At 45.8% G+C, this 23,157-nt stretch overlaps 1 protein-coding gene across 1 annotated transcript in view; it reads left to right on the plus strand.

Annotated features, from left to right (window-relative positions):
• The first annotated feature begins 30 nt into the window (after nucleotides 1-30).
• Nucleotides 31-23,157, plus strand: part of ZC3H12B (zinc finger CCCH-type containing 12B) — a 46,078-nt gene continuing 22,951 nt past the window's right edge. The window contains exons 1-3 of the mRNA XM_077476445.1: nucleotides 31-111; nucleotides 20,194-21,007; nucleotides 22,220-22,359. Coding sequence (XP_077332571.1) covers nucleotides 20,361-21,007; nucleotides 22,220-22,359 — 787 coding nt within the window. The 5' untranslated portion in view covers nucleotides 31-111; nucleotides 20,194-20,360. The remainder of the gene's footprint in view (nucleotides 112-20,193; nucleotides 21,008-22,219; nucleotides 22,360-23,157) is intronic.

The following is a 23,157-nucleotide window of genomic DNA, read 5'->3' on the forward strand; positions in this document are numbered from 1 at the left end:
TCAATGACAGTTTCCTGTTCCTCCCAGAATCCTTCGTCTGTGTGACTGCAGAAAGAGATCTCAGTCCAGCCAGAGAGGGAGAGCAGGCAGGAGCCACACAGCAAGGAGCAGGTAAACCCACTGACCTCCCAATAGACGGGTGTGCTGGGCTTCTCCGATCACTGACACTACGATCTACAATATCCCCCCCCCCCCTACTTCTTCTATGAGGGTCGGCCATCCCTGCTCATGTAGCAGTGTTCCCAAATCTTTATCTCCTATATGGAGTATATAGATGGAAATAACACGGTTTGCTCATGACAGTCATTTTTGTACCAGAAAAGCTCTATTTTTTTACACTGATTCAGAAAACTATATTCCGGCACATTGTCCATCATAATAATAATAATAATATCTGTTGTAGTCATTCTGTGGTGGGGAAGTCGCAACAAAACAACGACCTGGGTGTATAGTGCTATTGGCCAATCCCGCAGAGGGCGAAAATTAGGTTTCATTTCAATTTATTTTGTTATATGTTCTGTTAGTGTGACAGAGGAGCTGTGTTGTCACTGAAGGCTGCCCTCTGGTGATTGGGTATTGTCACCGAAGGCTGCCCTCTGCTGATTGGGTATTGTCACCGAAGGCTGCCCTCTGCTGATTGGGTATTGTCACCGAAGGCTGCCCTCTGCTGATTGAGTATTGTCACCGAAGGCTGCCCTCTGGTGATTGGGGCTGTCACCGAAGGCTGCCCTCTGGTGATTGGGGCTGTCACCGAAGGCTGCCCTCTGGTGATTGGGGCTGTCACCGAAGGCTGCCCTCTGGTGATTGGGGCTGTCGCCGAAGGCTGCCCTCTGGTGATTGGGGCTGTCGCCGAAGGCTGCCCTCTGGTGATTGGGGCTGTCGCCGAAGGCTGCCCTCTGGTGATTGGGGCTGTCGCCGAAGGCTGCCCTCTGGTGATTGGGGCTGTCGCCGAAGGCTGCCCTCTGGTGATTGGGGCTGTCGCCGAAGGCTGCCCTCTGGTGATTGGGGCTGTCGCCGAAGGCTGCCCTCTGGTGATTGGGGCTGTCGCCGAAGGCTGCCCTCTGGTGATTGGGGCTGTCGCCGAAGGCTGCCCTCTGCTGATTTGGGGCTGTCGCCGAAGGCTGCCCTCTGCTGATTGGGTATTGTCGCCTGAAGGCTGCCCTCTGCTGATTTGGGTATTGTCGCCTGAAGGCTGCCCTCTGCTGATTTGGGTATTGTCGCCTGAAGGCTGCCCTCTGCTGATTTGGGTATTGTCGCCGAAGGCTGCCCTCTGCTGATTTGGGTATTGTCGCCGAAGGCTGCCCTCTGCTGATTTGGGTATTGTCGCCGAAGGCTGCCCTCTGCTGGTTTGGTGTTGTGAACTACAGAACATCTTCTTATCTTCTATTCTTATCTCCGTAACTTAGGGGCAGGGTTGTTCTGTAGTCCACAGAGTAAACTCCGGGCTCTTAAGTGTTTTTCAGATTTGATGTCAGTATTGTCAGCTAATACAAGAAGTTACAAACTGACAGAATCTCTTGTAGGATGAAAAGGTATTTTTTTTTTTCCTATTCTGTTACCAGGGACGGGTTCTGTAATTTTGACTTGTGCTTCTATACAAATGGTTGTATAAATCTTCCAGTTTTGTTTTCTTGGTAACAGGAAATAGTTTCCTGTAAGTGTACAGGGAAACTTTTTTAAAAAAAATATTATTTCTGTGTGCGTGTTTGTCCATAGCCTTGAAGTTTCATTTTATTGTTACATGTAAATTGTGTAAAAATTCCTCACAGTATGTGTTTACCTGGGGGGGGGGGGGGGGGGTGATAAATATCCATTGGAGGTTGTCATCCTTGTTAATGGAAATCTGTGCTAAGAGGAGATTGGGGTGCTATAGCTTGCTTTGGAAATTGGGAGTTACCTGGCTGCCTTGCTGATGCAGTGTATTCATTTCTTTGAGTTATTGATCCCAAACATGTATACATGTCAGGATTAAGGATGAGCTCCAGCATGCTTGCACACCCCACATGCAGAGCCCGCCAGGAAGTCGGCACTGCGCTAATCACAGGCAGGGAGACATTGTCCCAATGCACGACTGCAGAGATCGGAAATGTCTCCCTGTGATTAGTGCAGTGCCGACTTCCTGGCGGGCTCTGCACGTGGGCTTTGCGAACACGCCAGAGCTCATCCTTACTCAGGATTAGCAACTTCCTTGTGATGTATGCTAGTTCAGGGTTAATGATTCAGAAAATACTAAAGCCAGGGCCAGCTAATTTTGCATTTTCAGTAGGGAGCAAGTAAGGATCGAATGCAGTATTTTCTCTTCCTCCGTAAGTGATGCTGTCTGATTTGAACTATATAACTATAGCCCTATAGATTTCTTCTCTTTAAAGGGAATCTAAACCCAAAAACAAAATTGTAATACATTTTGTCCTAAAAGTCCTTAGATGTGGTGGTTGAGTTTGTTTCCTTTTATTATCACCTGGTGACCCTGCAAATAACACACTTCCTGTCTTAGGGTGACGATGCTCACTCCCGCCACTGTATCTATGGGTAAGTAGCGTTGTCATTAGGTGGCTCATCTGATATGGTTCCCAAACATGTTGTCTTCTCCTCCTATCCATTACACGAGGGACAAGGTAATCTGTAAGGCCCCTTTGACACTGGGGTGCTTTGCCGGCGCTACAGTGCTAAAAATAGCGCCTGCAAAGCACCCTGAAACGGCCGCTGCTGTCTCTCCAGTGTGAAAGCCCCGAGGGCTTTCACACTGGAGCGGTGCGCTTGCAGGATGGTCAAAAAAGTCCTGCAAGCCGCATCTTTGGAGCGCTGAAGGAGCAGTGTATTTACCACTTCTAAAGCGCTCCTTCCCATAGAAAACAATGCAGTCTTTCAGGACAGCTCCCCAATTTTTCAGGAAACGCTGTGATTAATGCCTTTTTAAGGCAGCCCACTTCGACCATGGCCTCAGTTGAAGTGTTTCCTCCACCATGGTGGAAGCACTGCAAGGAACGGTGGGTGTGCTGCACTCTCCCCAGACAGAGGTCCTGTACATGGGGGCATGACATACCTTAGATTCCTTTTTTTTTTTTTTTTTTCTCTTTCCTAGAACCTGGTGGTCTATGAGGCCATCTCAGCATCCTCCCAGAAGGGTGGGAGATGGTCCGGAGCGCCCCTCTTTCTTCCTGCTAGGGACCCGGCCAGGGGGATCTTCCCCGGACCTGCAACACGAGGCCAGGGGCTTCCTGTGCCTCTGCTTGTTCTAGGTTCCGAGTGGTGGGTGACGTTATTTCTAGAAAGGGTGGGACTTCTTGTCGGGTGCGTGGCTTTTGGTTCTGACCTGTGGATTGCAGTAAGAAGGGGGTGGAGCCTGGCTGGCGTGTACTTCTGGTCTTCACAGCGGCGAAGAGACGGGGAGATTTTAAAAAGGACAGCAATAGCCGCAATGCGTGAGCATTAACGTTTTTTCTGTCTGCCAATCAGTGGAATGTATTGTGTGATGCTAGTAGCTCCGCCCTAACCATACCATACTATTTTTCTATGGCCCCACATCTGGAGCGGGACCATGAATGGTGCGGTATGATTTGGTTGTATGGGCCACTTTCATAATGGAAACACTAAAAATAGGGTACCGTACTGAACCAACCAGAACCGATCCACTCAGTGGAAACAAGGCATTAGAACCCCCAAACTATATATATATATATATATATATATATATATATATATATATATATATATATATATATATATATATATATATATATATATATATATATATATATATATATATATATATATATATATATATATATATAATTATTACAGCGGTCTTTCAAGCGCAATTTTTTTTGGGGAAAAAATGCACTTTAATGAATTTTAAAAAAAAAACGAAATCGTAAAGTTAGCCCATTTTTTTCATGCAAAAGTTTTTTGATTACCTGTTTTTGTGTATTTAATATTTAAGATATCGTTTTTTTTTTAATTTTATTTTTTATTTTTATTTTTTTAAATCTAAATTATACATACAAGTGAACTGATTGGAGGTTTGTTTTGTTTAATAAATGTTTACATGTAAGGCATTTTCTGTATCGCTTATTACTTAAGGCTGCTTTCACCCTGGAGCTGGCAGGCGTTGACCGTAAAATGCTGTTAAGTTGTAGTGGCGCTTTACCCTCATTTTAGCACTTCTAACCCAGCTAGCAGCCAATGAAGGGGTTAAATGCACTTGTGTAGCGCAAAGCAATTCGGCAGCGGCGCCCATTGATTTCAATGGGCAGGAGTGGTGGAGGAGCGGTGTACACCGCTCCAAAAATGCTGCTTACAGGACTTTTTTTTTTTTTTTTTTTAACATCCTGCCAGCCTCAGTGTGAAAGCACTCAAGCTTTCACACTGAGACTGCAGGGGAGCCGTAGTCACTTTACAGGCACTATTTTTTTTAGCTCAGAAGCGCCTGAAAAATGCTCCAGTGTGAAAGGGGTCTGTCTAACTGTTAGATTTTATGAGATGAAGGGGGGGGGGAGAATTGGGCTAACATGTTGGTCCAAAAAAATCTGCATCATATATCGGCGCCGCAATTTCTAAATATCGGCATCGACCAGAGAAAAACCCATATCGGTCGACCTCTAACCTGAATGCTCTGGCCCAGCCTTGGGTCTTCCATTTTTGTTATGCTTTCCCTCCCTTCCAGTTAATACCGCTGGTCCTCCAAAAAATTTCAGGCAGAATCCACAAATCTGATACGTGTGTCCCCCTATTGGCCCAAGAAGGATACGGTTCGAAACACTTCTGAACCTAGTGGCAGAACCCCATTGGATGTTACCTCCACGGGACAAACTACTGGAGCAGGGGACCCATCCAGCATCCAAACGCAAGTCAGCTCAAGTTAGCAGTCTAGTTTCTGAGGAGTAGATCCTAAAAAAAGAAAAAAAAAAAAGAGGGGTCTATCGGACAAATTAGTTTCTACGCTGCTAAAGAGCAGGAAAAAAGTTACTAGAGATATTTATTTCAAGGTTTGGAAATCCTACAACTACTGGGGTGCATTATTGCAGTATTTGCTGCAGGAGATAATGTCCATGATGGCATGGAGAAGGGGTTGGCGGTTAGCACCTTGAAGATGCAGGTGGCCGCTTCATCAGTTTTTTTTTTTTTTTTTTTTTTGGAAATTCTCACGAGATCCATTGATAATTAGGTTCTTTGAGGCCATGGCTAAGTCAAGACCAACACCTATCAAATTTTTCCCAAATTGGGACTTGTCCGTGGTTCTGCAGGGACTAACTAGAAAACGCTATGGTAAAGGATTAGACTTTGAAGACGGCCCCATTGGTGGCAGTTACCTCTGCCAGAAGAGTCGGTGAGCTGCAGGCTTTTTCTATAGTCGAACCATTCCCAAAAAATTTCTCAGACCGGATAGTTCTAAAGGTTAACCCAGGCTTTCTGCCTAGGGTCTCTTCCTCTTTTCATTGTTCACAAGAGGTCATTGTGCCAACGTTTTGTGTGTCGCCAGCCAGTGTTGAAGAGGAAAGCTTCCACACACTGGATGTGAAATGATGTCTGCTACGATACTTGGAGTTGACTAGGCAATTTAGGAAATTAAATTATTTTCGCGTTGTTTGCAGAGGTTCATAAGGGGGAGCGGGCTTCCAAAAGCTCAGTGGGAAGATGACTCAGGACAGCCATTAAAGGGATTATAAAGAGAATTTTTTAATTTTTTTTTAAATAACAAACATGTTATACTTACCTCCCCTGTGCAGCTCGTTTTGCACAGAGTGGCCCCGACCCTGCTCTTCTGGGGTCCCTCGGCGGATGTCTCGGCTTCCTCCCTTAGATGCTTCTCAGGTTCATGCGAGCTCCCTCGCATGGTGAGAAGCATCTGCGGGCGCGCTCCCGTGATACAGCCGGCGGCTATAGCCGCTCGCTGTATCACACGGCCCCGCCCCCCGGCGCTCCGCGTCAGTGGATGTGATTGACAGCAGCGCGAGCCAATGGCTGCGCTGCTTTCCATCCATCCACTCCAGCCAATCAGCGGCCAGGCTGAACGGTGGAAAGGACGTCGGGGGACGATCTTGTGACTTTCGAGGGGGGAGGTAAGTAAAACTGGGGGGCTGGGGGCGCCGGCATCATCAGATGTTTTTTCACCTTTAATGCATAGAATGCATTAAGGTGAAAAAACATTTACCTTTACAACCCCTTTAAAGAAGCCTACAGGGCCTCAGGGCAGATACCCCCGGAAGGTATGCTGACGCATTCAACTAGGGCAGTAGCAACATCCTGGGATGATGGGTGGCTGCCTCACCCGAGCAGATCTGTAAGGCAGCAACATAGACAAGTTTTACTACATTCATCTGGCATTACAGAATCTATCTACTGTCCGCCTTGGAGCAGGCCTTCAGCCGGAAGGTCCTACAGGCGGTGGTTCCACCCTAGAGTAAGTTCTTAACCTCTCCGGGTGCTGTCCTGAAAGACGTTTTGAGAAAACCTTAGATTTAGACTTCTAGAAGTCTTTCAGGACAGCAGCTATTACTCTTCCTAGTGGTTTCCATTATGACTTGCACTGTTATTTTTGTATGTGTATGTTTTGCCTTAAATTCTGTCTTTCAGCATGGCTAGAGGTTTCTCGGTTAGGATTGAGGCTATTGTGGAAGTGGGCTGCCTTAAAAGGCATTAATCACAGTGTTACCCAGGAAGTTGGGTGGCGCTATTCTCTAGGGCTGAAACAACTAATCGATTAATCGACAACTAATCGATTATGAAATTAATCGATTACTATTTTCATAATCGATTGATCGGCCAGTAACAAAATGGGGTTAAAGTTAATGAGTCTGATGATATTTACCAGATTGACCCTTTAATAGTATATCTCTCCTCTAATGGTATATACAGTATATCTCCTCTAATAGTATATACAGTATATCCCCTCTAATAGAATATGCAGTATATCTCTCTTCTAATAGTATATACAGTATATATCCTCTAATAGTATATACAGTATATCTTCAATAGTATATCTCCTCTAATAGTATATACAGTATATATCCCCTCTAATATATACAGTATATCTCTTCTGTCTGTTGTTCTCAGAGCGGATTCGATATTTTGCTCCCTAACCATATAGTTGGTCATTTATATTTACCACTGCATAGAGATATTTAAGAATAAAATTGCCTTTTTTTTTAAAACTTTACATATTAACTAAATTATACACCACACTTTTTTTAAGGTTATTAAGCGATTAATCGATTAATCGAAACAATAATCGGTCAACTAATCGATTATGAAAATAATCGTTAGTTGCAGCCCTACTATTCTCTCCAGGTGCTGTCCTGAAAGACTTCTAGAAATACCATGACCGGTAAGTCTAACTAAGACCCCTTTTACACTGGAGGTGTTTTTCAGGCGCTTTACCGCTAAAAATAGCACCTGAAAAATGCCAGTGTGAAAGCCTTTCACACTGGGGCACTGGACTGGCAAGACGTAAAAAACAAAACAAAAACAAAGTGCAAGCAGCATCTTTGGGGCGCTTTAGGAGCGGTGAATACATCTTTGCGGGCGCCTTTAACCCTTTATTCGGCAGCTAGCAGGGGGTTAAAAGTGCCCCACTAGTGGCTGAAAAGAGTCTAAAACAACGGTAAAGTACCGATACAACTAGCTAATGCAGCTGAGCTGTCAGTGTGAAAGGGCCTTAAGTTTTCTTTTTTTTCTTTTTTTTTTTACAAGATAGCTTGGAATGAAAACAGCATTGTTTGTGATTTCACTTTAACTCCCAGAAAGTGACAAGGACACTGCGTTTCTGGCAAGAGCAATGGGTATTTGCTAAAAATGTTCTATGTCTGAAGAAAAAAAGTAATGCAGGCAGCACATCCAAGGATTGGTAAACTGCCATATATTACATTTTTGTTGTTTAGGTTTACATTTAAGGCTTCATGCACACGAGACGCAGATGCAAACGCTGCTGGACACATGTTGAAACCGGCATTTAGAAACGCGCGTTTTGCCGCGATTTTTACCGTGATTTAGCGGCGTTTTACCGCGTTTGCGTCTAGAAGCGTTTAGTTAAGCTAACATCATAGACCCTCCCCAGCTCAAAAAAACAGTATTATTAACTATTTCAGCAATTTTGTGAGAGCTGCAGTGTACTTGTATTTAGCGTGTCACTTGCCACGGCACCTGCCACAAGTTGTGGATTGTCCAACTGCCACGTCACCTGCCACAAGTTGTGGATTGTCCACTTGCCACGTGACTTACCACATCACCTGCCACGTCACTTGCCACGTCACCTGCCACAAGTTTTGGATTGTCCACTTGCCACGTCACTTGCCACGTCACTTGCCACAAGTTGGGGATTGTCCACTTGCCACATCACCTGCCACGTCACCTGCCACAAGTTGTGGATTGTCCACTTGCCACATCACTTGCCACGAGATGTGGATTGTCCACTTTCCACGTCATCTGCCATGCCACCTGCCACAAGCTGTGGATTGTCCACTTGCCACGTCACTTGCCACATCACCTGCCACGTCACTTGCCACGAGATGTGGATTGTCCACTTTCCACGTCATCTGCCATGCCACCTGCCACAAGCTGTGGATTGTCCACTTGCCACGTCACCAGCCACATCACCTGCCACAAGTTGTGGATTGTCTACTTGCCACGTCACTTGCCACATCACCTGCCACGTCACTTGCCACGTCACCTGCCACAAGTTGTGGATTGTCCACTTGCCACGTCACCTGCCACGTCACCTGCCACAAGTTGTGGATTGTCCACTTGCCACGTCACTTGCCACGTCACCTGCCACAAGTTGGGGATTGTCCACATCACCTGCCACGTCACTTGCCACATCACCTGCCACAAGTTGTGGATTGTCCACTTGCCACGTCACTTGCCACATCACCTGCCACGTCACCTGTCACAAGTTGTGGATTGTCCACTTGCCACATCACTTGCCACCTGCCATGTCACTTGCCACAAGCTGTGGATTGTCCACTTGCCACGTCACTTGCCACGTCACCTGCTACGTCACTTGCCACGTCACCTGCCACAAGTTGTGGATTGTCCACTTGCCACGTCACTTGCCACATCACCTGCCATGCCACCTGCCACAAGCTGTGGATTGTCCACTTGCCACGTCACCAGCCACATCACCTGCCACAAGTTGTGGATTGTCCACTTGCCACGTGACTTGCCACATCACCTGCCACGTCACTTGCCACATCACCTGCCACAAGTTGTGGATTGTCTACTTGCCACGTCACTTGCCACATCACCTGCCACGTCACTTGCCACAAGATGTGGATTGTCCACTTTCCACGTCACCTGCCATGCCACCTGCCACAAGTTGTGGATTGTCCACTTGCCACGTCACCAGCCACATCACCTGCCACAAGTTGTGGATTGTCCACTTGCCACGTGACTTACCACATCACCTGCCACGTCACTTGCCACGTCACCTGCCACAAGTTTTGGATTGTCCACTTGCCACGTCACTTGCCACGTCACTTGCCACAAGTTGGGGATTGTCCACTTGCCACATCACCTGCCACGTCACCTGCCACAAGTTGTGGATTGTCCACTTGCCACGTCACTTGCCACATCACTTGCCACGAGATGTGGATTGTCCACTTTCCACGTCATCTGCCATGCCACCTGCCACAAGCTGTGGATTGTCCACTTGCCACGTCACCAGCCACATCACCTGCCACAAGTTGTGGATTGTCCACTTGCCACGTCACTTGCCACATCACCTGCCACGTCACTTGCCACGAGATGTGGATTGTCCACTTTCCACGTCATCTGCCATGCCACCTGCCACAAGCTGTGGATTGTCCACTTGCCACGTCACCAGCCACATCACCTGCCACAAGTTGTGGATTGTCTACTTGCCACGTCACTTGCCACATCACCTGCCACGTCACTTGCCACGTCACCTGCCACAAGTTGTGGATTGTCCACTTGCCACGTCACCTGCCACGTCACCTGCCACAAGTTGTGGATTGTCCACTTGCCACGTCACTTGCCACGTCACCTGCCACAAGTTGGGGATTGTCCACATCACCTGCCACGTCACTTGCCACATCACCTGCCACAAGTTGTGGATTGTCCACTTGCCACGTCACTTGCCACATCACCTGCCACGTCACCTGTCACAAGTTGTGGATTGTCCACTTGCCACATCACTTGCCACCTGCCATGTCACTTGCCACAAGCTGTGGATTGTCCACTTGCCACGTCACTTGCCACGTCACCTGCTACGTCACTTGCCACGTCACCTGCCACAAGTTGTGGATTGTCCACTTGCCACGTCACTTGCCACATCACCTGCCATGCCACCTGCCACAAGCTGTGGATTGTCCACTTGCCACGTCACCAGCCACATCACCTGCCACAAGTTGTGGATTGTCCACTTGCCACGTGACTTGCCACATCACCTGCCACGTCACTTGCCACATCACCTGCCACAAGTTGTGGATTGTCTACTTGCCACGTCACTTGCCACATCACCTGCCACGTCACTTGCCACAAGATGTGGATTGTCCACTTTCCACGTCACCTGCCATGCCACCTGCCACAAGTTGTGGATTGTCCACTTGCCACGTCACCAGCCACATCACCTGCCACAAGTTGTGGATTGTCCACTTGCCACACCACTTTCCACGTCACCTGCCACGTCATCTGCCACAAGATGTGGATTGTCCACTTGCCACGTCACCAGCCACATCACCTGCCACAAGTTGTGGATTGTCCACTTGCCACATCACTTTCCACGTCACCTGCCACAAGTTGTGGATTGTCCACTTGCCACGTCCCTTGCCACGTCCCCTGCCACGTCACCTGCCACAAGTGGATTGTCCACTTGCCACATCACTTGCCACATCACCTGCCACAAGCTGTGGATTGTCCACTTGCCACGTCACCAGCTACATCACCTGCCACAAGTTGTGGATTGTCTACTTGCCACGTCACTTGCCACATCACCTGCCACGTCACTTGCCACAAGATGTGGATTGTCCACTTTCCACGTCACCTGCCACAAGTTGTGGATTGTCCACTTGCCACGTCACCAGCCACATCACCTGCCACAAGTTGTGGATTGTCCACTTGCCACATCACTTTCCACGTCACCTGCCACGTCACCTGCCACAAGTTGTGGATTTTCCACTTGCCACGTCCCTTGCCACGTCCCCTGCCACGTCACCTGCCACAAGTGGATTGTCCACTTGCCACATCACTTGCCACATCACCTGCCACAAGTTGTGGATTGTCCACTTGCCACGTCACCTGACACAAGTTGTGGATTGTCCACTTGCCACGTCACCTGACACAAGTTGTGGATTGTCCACTTGCCACGTCACCTGACACAAGTTGTGGATTGTCCACTTGCCACGTCACCTGACACAAGTTGTGGATTGTCCACTTGCCACGTCACCTGACACAAGTTGTGGATTGTCCACTTGCCACGTCACTTGCCACATCCCCTGACACAAGTTGTGGATTGTCCACTTGCCACGTCACTTGCCACGTCCCCTGCCACAAGTGGATTGTCCACTTGCCACGTCACTAGCCACGTCACCTGCCACAAGTTATGGATTGTCCACTTGCCACGTCACATGCCAGTCACCTGCCACAAGTTGTTGATTTTCCACTTGCCACGTCACCTGCCAGGTCACTTGCCGCGTCACCTGCCACAAGTTGTGGATTGTCCACTTGCCACATCACTTGCCACCTGCCATGTCACTTGCCACAAGTTGTGGATTGTCCACTTGCAATTGCAATTGTTTAAAATATTTTTCTAATGGTTTTTCATCATTTGCAATCATTTTTGAGATTTTTAATGTAAAAAAAAGGTCACCTTTAAAAACGCATATAAACGCGGCTAAGCGCGGTAGCGGCGTTTTACCGCGTTTTGCGTCTGAAACGTGGAAATTTTTGCTTCTGAACGCATTTTTTTGCTTCTGGAAAAACGAGATTAAACGCAACTGCATAAGAATGGAAAAAAACTAGACTGTGTGCATGGACACATAGGATAACATTGAATGAGTTCAGGGGCAGTTGAAAAAACTGTCCAACTGCATCTGAACGCGCGTTTAACTGCGTCTCGTGTGCATGAGGCCTTAGTTTAATATTGGTGACCTAATTATCCATGTCCTATGTTTTGAAAGAGAAGCATGTTATTGTATAGAACCCTGAATATCCAAGTAGAATGTGTAATAACTAACAATCTGGGAGTTTTAGAAATGACTGCAAACCCCTAGTTAGGGGTCTACCCTGTAGGATGTCGGAACAGCATCCTTTTTTTTTATTTTTTATAAATATACCTCATAAAATTGTTCTAAAAAACAGAGAGAAAAAAATGCACAGCCATTCATCCAGCCATTCTGCATGTACGCTCTGCAATCTGGGCAAAACAAATGTTCTTCAGGCTAGTTTCTCTTTTGAACAAATGTTTTTTATTATTTATTAGTAAGATACTGCATTGTGGCAACTAGATGCATAGGAAATGCATACATCTTTGTAACAAGAGATACAACCATTCTTGAGAATGCTAGAGGGAAATTCTTAAATACATGTTACATTGTAACTTGTTTGTTTGCTTATTCTTTCTAGTGTTCTCTAGAATTGGTACATTGCATGTCTCATTACAAAGACATGTATTTCCTTTGCTACTTGGCTTCATCTAGTGGTCAAAATGCAGTACAGTATTTTACTATGGCCCATACTAAAAACTTTCATTCTGAAGGGAAAATGGCCTAAATAATCTATTCTTTTTTTTCCCCAGTTCACACAGAAACAAACTACATACAGATTAGCTGGATAAGTGGTTGTGCAGACCTTAAGGCTGGGTTCACACTGAAGCGATGCGGGAACGGCGCAAATCCGCGGCAGGTTCCCGCATCGCATGCCTCCCGGCGGCAGTTCACACTGCCCTATGCGAACTGCTGGGAGTGTCAGTGAAACGTTAATGACACCCCCAGATCAGTTCGCATATCGCAGTGCGATCTGCAAACTCGGACAGGAATCGGATTGCATGGTGTGAACACCCATGCGATCCGATTCTGCTGCGGACCAAAAAAAGGGTCCTGTGCGAGTTTGGGGCGGGTGCGATGCGAATTCAGCCATACTATCTGTATGGCTGAATTTGCATCGCACAGAGATCGGATGTGATTTGCAGTGCGGTGTGAATCACATCCGGTTCTCCTAGCCGCAGCAGTGTGAACCCAGCCTAAAGAGGAAGTAAACACTCCCACTCTGATGCTTCTTTTCATTTAGTCCATTATAATAAGTAATTATCAACCTATAGCCACTGTAATCCATCCCAAATCGCATATTACTTACTGTTTAAAGAAACTTTGAAAAACTTGTTTCCAGGGGTTAGGCAGCGCCATCTTAAGTATTGTTTTCTGAGTCCACAGTGGAGTGTATTTCCGCCCTTACATTAAGCACTTCCTGTACTGCTAACCAAGCCTCCTTCTCAATCCAATGTTTCTATGGCAACCCTGCTTCCCTGTTCATAGCTGACTTGTTTTATTTCTTAGTAATTACTTCTGCCGATTGTCTAATGTTTGCCTTTGTCAGTCTTATCAGCTTCAGCTGATAAGACTGCAGTAATGGCCAGGTTTACAATGCATGTGAGGTCAAATGGTCACATGGTGTGTACGAGGAAGCTCTGAATGATTCTGCAGCCTCCTGGGATATCAGTGGTGTGCCGTAGGAAGTTCTGATAACAGATAGACAAGCAGATAGAGAGTGTGCCGTAAATCAGGGGAGAGCTGGGCATGCTTCCGTGACATCATTGTAAAGAACAAAAGGGATTATAACAAAACTAAGCAAGTAAGGAGAGATCTACAAGCAGTGTTCATTAGGGTTTTTTATGCTGATTTACATGGGACAACGTTGTGGGGGAGAGTTTACAACCACTTTAATCCTTCCCACCTTCCGCAGCTTCTTTGGAGCTGTGAAGGAGCCATGAACTCCCCTCTCCTCCACCACTGCTCCCCATTGAAATCAATGGGGCAGCGCTGCGATACCTCCGGCAGAACGCCGCTCCGGCAGCGTTTTGCGGGTGGATTTAACCCCCTTTTCGGCCGATAGCGGGGGTTAAAGCGCACACTAGTGGCCAAATAGCGCCGCAAAAATGATTGTAAAGTGGCGCTAAAAATGACGCCGCTTTACCGCCGACAACCCCCGCGGCTCGGTGTGAAAGGACTCTAAGGTTTTACACTTATGCAACCATCTTATTTTAGTTTCTTTCTTTTTTTTAATTTTTTTTTTTTTTTGCTCCCCTCCACCTAAAAGATTTCAGTTTGTTGTTCAACTGAGTTGTACAGTTTATAGGTCACATTAAAGGTGGAAAAGGTTGTAAAATTAATTTTTTTATTTTTTACATTTTTTATTTTTTTTTACATCACAGAGAGCTGAAAATTTTAAAGTGGTTCTGCACCTAAAAAAAAAAAATATTAAAAGCCAGCAGCTACTAATATTGCAGCTGCTGACTTTTAATAAAATCACACTTACCTGTCCCAGGGTCCAGCGATGTCGGCGGCAGATGATCGCTCGTCTCGTTGCTGCCCCCGCCGCCATCCTCTGTCAGGGAATTGGGAAGTGAAGCCTGGCGGCTTCACTGCCCGGTTCCCTACTGCGCATGCGTGAGTCGCGCTGCGCTTCTCTTCAGATCTCCCGCTGTGTCCTGGGAACTGTGTGTTTCCCAGAACACAACGGGGGGGGGGGGGGGGGGGGGGCGTCTGCGGCGGTCTGCCTGGAAGTGGGTGCAGATACCTGGATTATCCAGGTAACTGCACCCCCCCTCCCCCCTGAAAGGTGCCGATTGTGGCACCGGAGGGGGGGAGGGATCAGATTAGTGGAACTTCCCCTTTAGGTTGAAGAACCACTTTAACAGGGGTGTGTAGACTTTTTTTTTTTTTTTTTTTTTTTTTTATATCCACTGTATACCTGTGTGTAATATATAATATAATCAATATCTCTCTCTATCTCTCTTTTGGTAGACCTACTTTGTTTCAAAAAGATCACTATACCTGTCTCTGTAATGTGTTCTCATTGGATGACGTCATGGAATATATTTTTATATATAGATCTATCTCGATCTCTCAGGTTTCTCTGTACACTTGCTCTGCAGATGCAGTGGATGTTCTGAAGAGTCCTGTAGTTTAGGTAGAAGGCTCTTGGGTATGGGATAATGGATTGGCAAATGTTATGATGAGATGAGGAGCTTTGTTCCATTATTGCCTCTTGTGAGGTATATCTTGGTACAAAATGTCAAGTATTTCAATAAGTGGGCTGATGCTGTGATGCTTTTTCAGTATCCTAATGGACTCTGATATAACAGGCTGATCAATAACACCTGTGACGTCTTTTTGAAATGTACAACATGATTTTGAAAAATCCTTAATTGTTTACTGCCAGTCTTCCATGAAGCATATTTGTTAAATGTACTTTATGAGTGAATGTGATTTTTAGCGTAAATCCTGTATACTACTGTTTTTTTTTTTTTTTTTTTGTTTTTTTTTTTTTTACTTCTCATTTCCGCTTGGAAGTTTAGCGCTTTTAATAATATCCTATAGTATAGCAGAAAAATCCTTAAAGTATATGTGAACTCTTACTTTGGGTGTTTTACAATCAATTTAAATTTACTAAACCCCTTTACCCAGCATTAAAAATGACAATGTTCACCTATAGCATCAAATTCCCCTTTGCTTTCTTAAATATAATGCCGAAAGGATACTGCTAAAGTGAGAGGAGTTATGTGTAGCTGAATGTAATACACGTCTGGTACATATTATAACTGTATGTTTATTATACCTTTTTTAACTACTTATTTCAATAAAACACTCCTGATTGTTAAAAAAAAAAAAAAAAAAAAAAAAAAGTTCTGATAAATGGTCACCATATGTCAATTAGCTCCCTAGATACTCCCCAGCTTAAACCGAGCATTCGCTGATAAATCAATACACCTTTATCAAACAACGCTACCTCCTGAGCCATACCAGGCCGCGTGCCCTCAACATGGGGGGGTGCCACCCCAAAGCACCTTGTCCCCATGTTGATGAGGACAAGGGCCTCTTCCCGACAACCCTGGCCGTTGGTTGTCGGGGTCTGCGGGCGGGGGGCTTATCGGAATCCGGGAGCCCCCTTTAATAAGGGGGCCCGGATCCCGGCCCCCCACCCTATGTGAATGAGTATGGGGTACAATGTACCCCCCTACCCATTCACCTGTGAAAAAAAGTAAAAAAAAAAAAAACACAACACACAAGGGTTAAAATAGTTTATTGCACAGCTCCGGGGGTCTTCTTCTGTCTTCGGGGGTCTTCTCGCCGGACTCCTCCGGTTTCTTCTGCTAGCTCTTTTTACTAGCGGAGGAGCCCGGCTTTCTTCTTCGCCGCCCTCTTCAGACTTCGGGGGGCTTGTCCCCCTCTTCGGTTCTTCTTGCAGGGCCACCGCGCCTTCTTCTAGCTCTTTTACAAGCGGTGGCCCGGTCTTCTGTCGCCGCTGCCGCCGCAGTCTTCTGTTCTTCTCTTCTCCTCTTCTAGAGATGTTGCCTCGTCGCTGTCTCCGGTCACTATGACGGGACATGCGGCGACTTATATAGGGACATCACCGGATGATGTCCCCGCCCATGATGTCACAGTCCCAGCATCCTCCCCCAATGTTGAGGGCACCCCCCCCCCCCGTGTTGAGGGCACGCGGCCTGGTATGGCTCGGGGGGGTGCTCGCTCGTCCCCACCCCCTTTCCTGGCTGGCCGGGTAGCGTGTTTGGATAAGGGTCTGATATGAACCTGGGGGGACCCCCACGCCGATTTTTCGGCGTAGGCATTCCCCTTTAAGTCCATACCAGGTGACGGGGCCAGCGACGCCTCCTTCGCTGGTCCCGGCTACCTGGCGACGGGCTTAAAATGAGCGGACTTTTCTCCAGGCGGGAAAAGTCCGTTCATTTAAAAAGTACGGGGGACTGGTACACACACGGCCGTACTGTCCCCCGAAATGCGAGTCCGGCTTTTGGGTAAAAAAAAGTCCATCGGAGCCTACACACGGGCGGTTTGTCCGCCAGACTTTTCCACCGGATTGTTTGATCGTGTGTACGAGGCATTAGAGTACCTTGCCTCTCTCTCAGGAGCCTTGCACTCCGAGGGGTTCAAGGATGCAGGCCCTTCTTTGGAGGTTGGTCCTATTAATATTAATATTTAATTTTTTTTTTTTTTTTTTTTATACCCTTGCACACTTTTGTGTCTTGTGATTTCATGGTTTACTTTAGTTGTTCACTGGGTTTTGGCAAGAACTGCACTGCGGCGCTCCGTTAACCACTCCCCGCTCAGCCTATAGCAGAATGACAGCTGGGCGGTGGTTCTGTATTATAATTATATAATATAATTTCATATAACATAATATCAATTCAATTTATTTTTTTTACTAGTAATGGCGTTTTTTTTTTCGTGACTGACATTATGGCGGACACTTTTGACACATTTTTGGGACAATTGACAATTATACAGCTATCAGTGCTATAAAAAATGCACTGATTACTGTATAAATGTCACGGGCATGGAAGGGGTTAACTGTGTTCCCTGACTGTGTTCCAACTGTAGGGGGAGGGGACTGTCTAGAGGGGATGACAGATCGTGGTTCCTAGCGATTAGGAACTCACAATCTGTCTCTCCTCACATAACAGGGATTTGTGTGATTACACACACATGTCCCTGTTCTGCCTCTCATGGCCGGTGGTCATCGCGACCGTCAGCCACGAGCATCAGCACCCCCCCCCCCCCCCCCCCCCGCAGTGCAGCATGCACCTGCTATCCCGCTTAAAGGAGCCGACGTATAGCTACGACGGCTAGCGGGAACATTCTGACCTGCCGCAGTATAACGACGGCGGCTGGTCAGCATGCAGTTAAAAAAAGAAAAAGATAAGATTGTTTGGGTTGCCATGCTGCACCAGACTGTTCATGACTCCTCATAGGAAACTCCCAGTCCACATCGTTCTATTACATCGGGGGCCCACTCTTACACCCCCAAGTACCAACGCGTGGCCCAGTGACTAAATGGCAGTCTAGCAGTTTTCACAATAGAGTTTATATATAGTGATCTTAGGGCTCATCCAGTCACCCTTTGGTATACTACATGGATAAAGGCATTCATTTTTAGAAATGGGGAATTCAAGCAGTAGTCCCAACCTAGTAGGGTATTTTCTTATCTCTCATGCTGTCCGAAAAGGTGATGGGGGGGGGGGGGGGGGGAACAAATCCGGTTCCTGGTAACTCAATTTACAGAAATCTTCCATAACAGCAGGAAAATCCCTCCAATTATTTGCTATGGGGTTTAAAATTACTCGCAGTATGTTCCACTATTTGCTTTTCGTTTTTAAATATTACCGAGGCATTGAGTCTAAGCTTGTCGTAATATTGTCTGTGAGCCTCGTGTTTCCTGTTCTGGAAGGGGAAATAACACTCGTGCTGTCCCGGAAGATTCCTGGAAAATGAGTTACCAGGTAACGAACTTTTTGTTTTCTAGTGTGTTTCGAATAGCAAAAAAAAGGGAAATTCTCAACAAGTTGTTAAACCGGCTTTTGCTTGGGGAATTTTTGTTGTGTGGACAGGGTTCTCTTTTCCATCTCTTTGTGGTTACTTAAAAAATAATAAAAATAACCGTTCATCTGAAATGTTGCTTTTTATTTCAAACAATGTAATCCAAGAAATGACTGGACAAGTGAATGTTCAGTTTAGAAGTCAGACCACCCTAGTGTTCTGAATATACTTTATTCTTCCTTGGAGTTCTTTCACACGGAGCAGGCCCGTGAGCAGATAGTGTGCTGAATTGGAGCCGAATGAGATGTCAGTTGTGTGTTTTTTTTTTTTTTTTTGTTTTTTTTTTTGTTTTGTTTTTTTACATCCATGCTCATTCAGTTTGTGTCTGGCAGACCCATGATAGCCCTGTGGGTGGCTGGATATAAAGAGATGCTGGTGTCAATAAAGTGCAACACTTGGCTACCTACACATTGACATCCCATAGACTTGACTTGGATGGTGCTTCTGCTATACAGGTATGTCCTATTCAGGTCTACGGGATGTTGGTGCACATGCAGGGGGTTCTTGGTTCTAGATTCTTACTGACCAGGCTGAAGACTGCACAGGATGCTGCCTCAGTGGAGGGGGATGACCAAATCTGTGTGTTTTGAGCAGTCTAGGGAGGAAAATGGGGGATTTTTTTCCAGTAAAGAAATTGGCCGCTAGAAAACTAGCAGTATATTCTTCATCTGCTTGAGCAAGAACATTTTTTTTTTTTAAGACCTGTAATGGGTTAGTGCCCGTTCACACAGGGGCGACGCGACTTGCAGCCCGACTCAGACGCGACCTGCACACGACTTCAGCAGCGACTTGCAAAATGACTACTGTATAGAAGTCAATGCAAGTCACCTGAAGTCGCCCCAAAAATAGTACAGGAACCTTTTTCTAAGTCGGAGCGACTTGAGTCGCTCCTATTAGAACAGTTCCATAGTACAGAACGGAGCGCGACTTGTCAGGTGGCTAAGTCGTCTGACAAGTCGCGGTAGTGTGAACGGGCACTTAGGCTTTAAAGGGAACCTGTTATGGAAAACAATTGGGAGCTGCTAAACACCAGTATGGTTAACGGTGGAAGCTCTGAAGTTGTCATCATTCCTTTTTCTTTCATTTTTCATTGAGGACTTATCAGAGCAGAAGTTTTGGCTTCACCACAGCGTGCTTGTTCTGGGTCAGTCCTTGATAAGTTGTGATGCTTTTCTGTGTCCCCACCCCACAGCAGCTTCTATTACCCTTTTTGTCACTTGTCCACTACGATTGGAGCAAAAAGCCCAGTGGAACCTCCAGGCTGAATTGTCGAACTGTATAGAGGGCTGTGTAACCAGTGCAAGTAACATGTTGGCCAAAATTCAGAAGTTCTGGGTATTTTACCTTACAACCAGTGACTAAGCTAAAGTTGGGGGGTTGGGGTGCAAAAAAGTCGGCATATGCTCTTGAGAAGAGGGAAAGGTAAGATAAAGACAGAGCATAATTAATATTTCAATTTAAAATCAAGCAATCTGTTTATATATTTCTATTCAGAAATGTTCCCTTTTAAAAATTGGAGTTGACCATCATTCATAAGAAATCTATATGTTGATCATTTCAAGTTGCATAAGGATTATTTCAGAATCATTTTAATAAAGGCTTTTCATTTTTATTTTTTTATTTTTTTCAGAAATACATTTTATCTGTTGGCATCTCAGAACATACCCTGCAAGAGTTTGGTTTTCAAAAATGGAAAGAATCTTGTCCTTGCTTGAAAATGCCCTCAAATCCACATAACTGGTTGTATTAACAAAGCAAAAGGGGAGCCTTGTGATCTCTGGCCATCTGGTAAACGTGATGACGGCCTGGTCCATGGTCAGAAAACTGGAAATGGAAAAGACGAGGCCGTCCAAAGAAGAGCGGGCGGCTACAATTGAGATGGAATACGAGATGGGAGACTGCAGTGGAGAATCTGATGAATGGACCAGCTCTGAAAGTGAAGCAGAACAGCAGGGAGGAAAAAGTGCCCTCGGCAGCTATGTTAGCACCCTTTTTCAAGGCATGGACATTTCCAGCAAGCCACACAGACAACTCTGCAGATCCCCTTGTCTGGACCGTCCCAGCTTCTCTCAGGGCAGTATTCAAGTTCCCATTGAACAACCAACCAAGTCAGACGATGCTAAGAGCAGCCTAGACAGAGAATATCAAGCAAAAATGGACTTTGCCCTAAAGTTGGGCTATGGTGGAGAACAAATCCAAGCTGTCCTCAACAAGTTGGGGGCAGATGCTCTTATTAATGATGTTCTGGCAGAGCTGGTGAGGCTAGGCAATAAGGGAGAGTCGGAAACACAGACTAGTGGTGGCAATTTGAGTAGCAACCTTGTACCTAGAGGCCCTTGCACCAAAGAGATAACAAGTCCTGAACTGTCTTTAGAAGATGAAGTTGTTGACAGTTCAGATAACCTTAGACCAATCGTCATTGATGGAAGTAATGTAGCAATGAGGTTGGTATACTTACTTTCTGCAAGTAAATTATTTCTAATATTTAAAGCGGGAGTCCGCCGTTTTTTTTTTTTTTTTAAAAGCCAGCAGCTACAAATACTGCAGCTGCTGACTTATAATAATGACACTTACCCGCCCAGCGCGCCCGCGATGTCTGCACCCGAAGCCGATCTCTCGATCGTCTCTCGGGTGCTGCCGCCGCCATCTTGGGTATGGGAATCAGGAAGTGGAGCCTTTCGACTTCATTTCCCGGTTCCCTACTGCGCATGCTCGAGTCGCGCTGCGCAATAAGGATGGTCCCCGCTGTCTCTGGGATCCGTGTGTTTCTCAGCAGGTAGCGGGGGATCTGCGGAAAGGGGCGTACCTTCTGCAGAATCTACGCCGGAAGTGGGTGCAGATACCTGTACTGTACAGGTACCTGCACCCCCCTCCCCCCTGAAAGGTGCCAATTGTGGCGCCGGAGGGGGGGAGGGTTTCAATGAGCGGAAGGTCCACTTCCACCAATACTTTATCTGGCTTGTAATGATGTTTATTTTATTTATTAGAGATTTATTGATTAGCCACTAGAGAGGGCCCTCAGTGACTCCATGCAGTCAATATGCTGCTGACTAGGGGGGAATTCAAACGTATATTTTTGTAATTCAGGTTTTATTGAGAATTTTTACAGTACAGGAAGACATGGGTAGCAAAATGTGTCTATATCAAATAAGTACATAGACCTATAAGGCATATGAACATTTTCGATATGTACATACATTTCAAAAAGGTGGTGAAAAATGAAATTCAGGAATGCTTTTTGAGTGTGTTTGATTGTCTCCAATGTATATGACTGAAAAATTATCTTGAATCCACTATATGGAGATATGGGGGATTGGGTGTAGCAGTTGGCAGGTAGAGGAAAAGGGGAACGAATAAAGCTTTTTTATGTGCGTTCTGGTGGACCGCCTTTGTGCAGTACTGGGGCCCTCTACAAATGAATGAAGCTAGCATGCAACCACCTGGATTTGATAGTTTATAAAGCTACAGCTGGTTTATCTGGCTTACCAAGTCCACAGGTTCACTTTAACAGATGTAGTAGATGGGATTGTACCTGACGACAACCTCTATTCCTATAAAGCAGAGATGCTGATGTCTCTGAGTGAAGGAAAGGAGCATGTTTGTGTCTTGAATGTGTCATTATTTTTTTTTTAATCTTCTATCTGTCATCATTTTAGCCATGGCAATAAAGAGGTCTTCTCGTGCCGAGGAATACAGCTGGCTGTGGAATGGTTTCTGGAGAAAGGCCACAAAGACATCACTGTCTTTGTACCAGCTTGGAGGAAGGAGCAGTCTCGACCTGATGCCCCCATTACAGGTACATTTTTTTTTTTCTGCATTTGGAATAAGTTACTAAGCAGTAAAATAGTTTGACGCTTCTTGTGTATTTCCTAATGTTTGTGTCAAAATGACAAATCTATAATAAAATGTTAATTCACTGAATTATGAGCACTTGGAAAAATGGTATAGCTGACTTGCTAGTTTGATTCTTCAACTTTAGCATTTCCAAAATCTCTTATGAACAATAAGATATTTAACATTTACTTATCAAACCTCACTGAAATATTAGCATACGATGAAGAAAATACAGCACTGTAAGCCCTTGTACACACGGTCGGGGAATCTGTCGGAATGAGTCTTATCGGACCGTGTCGTCAGATAATCCGACTGTGTGTGGTATGCATCGGACTGATTCCGTCCGAATCTCCGTCCGACCCAATTTTCCAACATGTTGGAAATATTTCCCGACCAACTGGACCTAATCCGATCATGTATAGAGCATTTTCATCGGACCAAGTGCCACGCATGCTCAGATGAAATTCCTACATCAAAGCTATTGGCTACTAGCCTGAATGTAGTCCCATCGTAACGAAATTACGTCATCACGTTCTGAAAGATCGGATTTTTCGCCAACTTGGCCCGACCATGTGTGTCCCACAGTTTCGGACACAATCCGTCGGACTAAATCCAACGGGCAAAATATGACGGATTTGGTTGACAAAATCTCCGGCTGTGTGTACGTGGGCTCAGACTTGTGCATACACTATACTAGGATATTCCTAGCTTTTCAAGGAGGAATGCATGTCCATAAGGGTCAGAATATAATAGTTAAAGA

This window comes from Lithobates pipiens, unplaced genomic scaffold (assembly GCF_037356315.1).
Source record: "Lithobates pipiens isolate NorthernLeopardFrog02 unplaced genomic scaffold, aLitPip1_a1.2 Scaffold_1, whole genome shotgun sequence".
In the NCBI taxonomy this organism is placed as follows: Eukaryota; Metazoa; Chordata; class Amphibia; order Anura; family Ranidae; genus Lithobates; species Lithobates pipiens.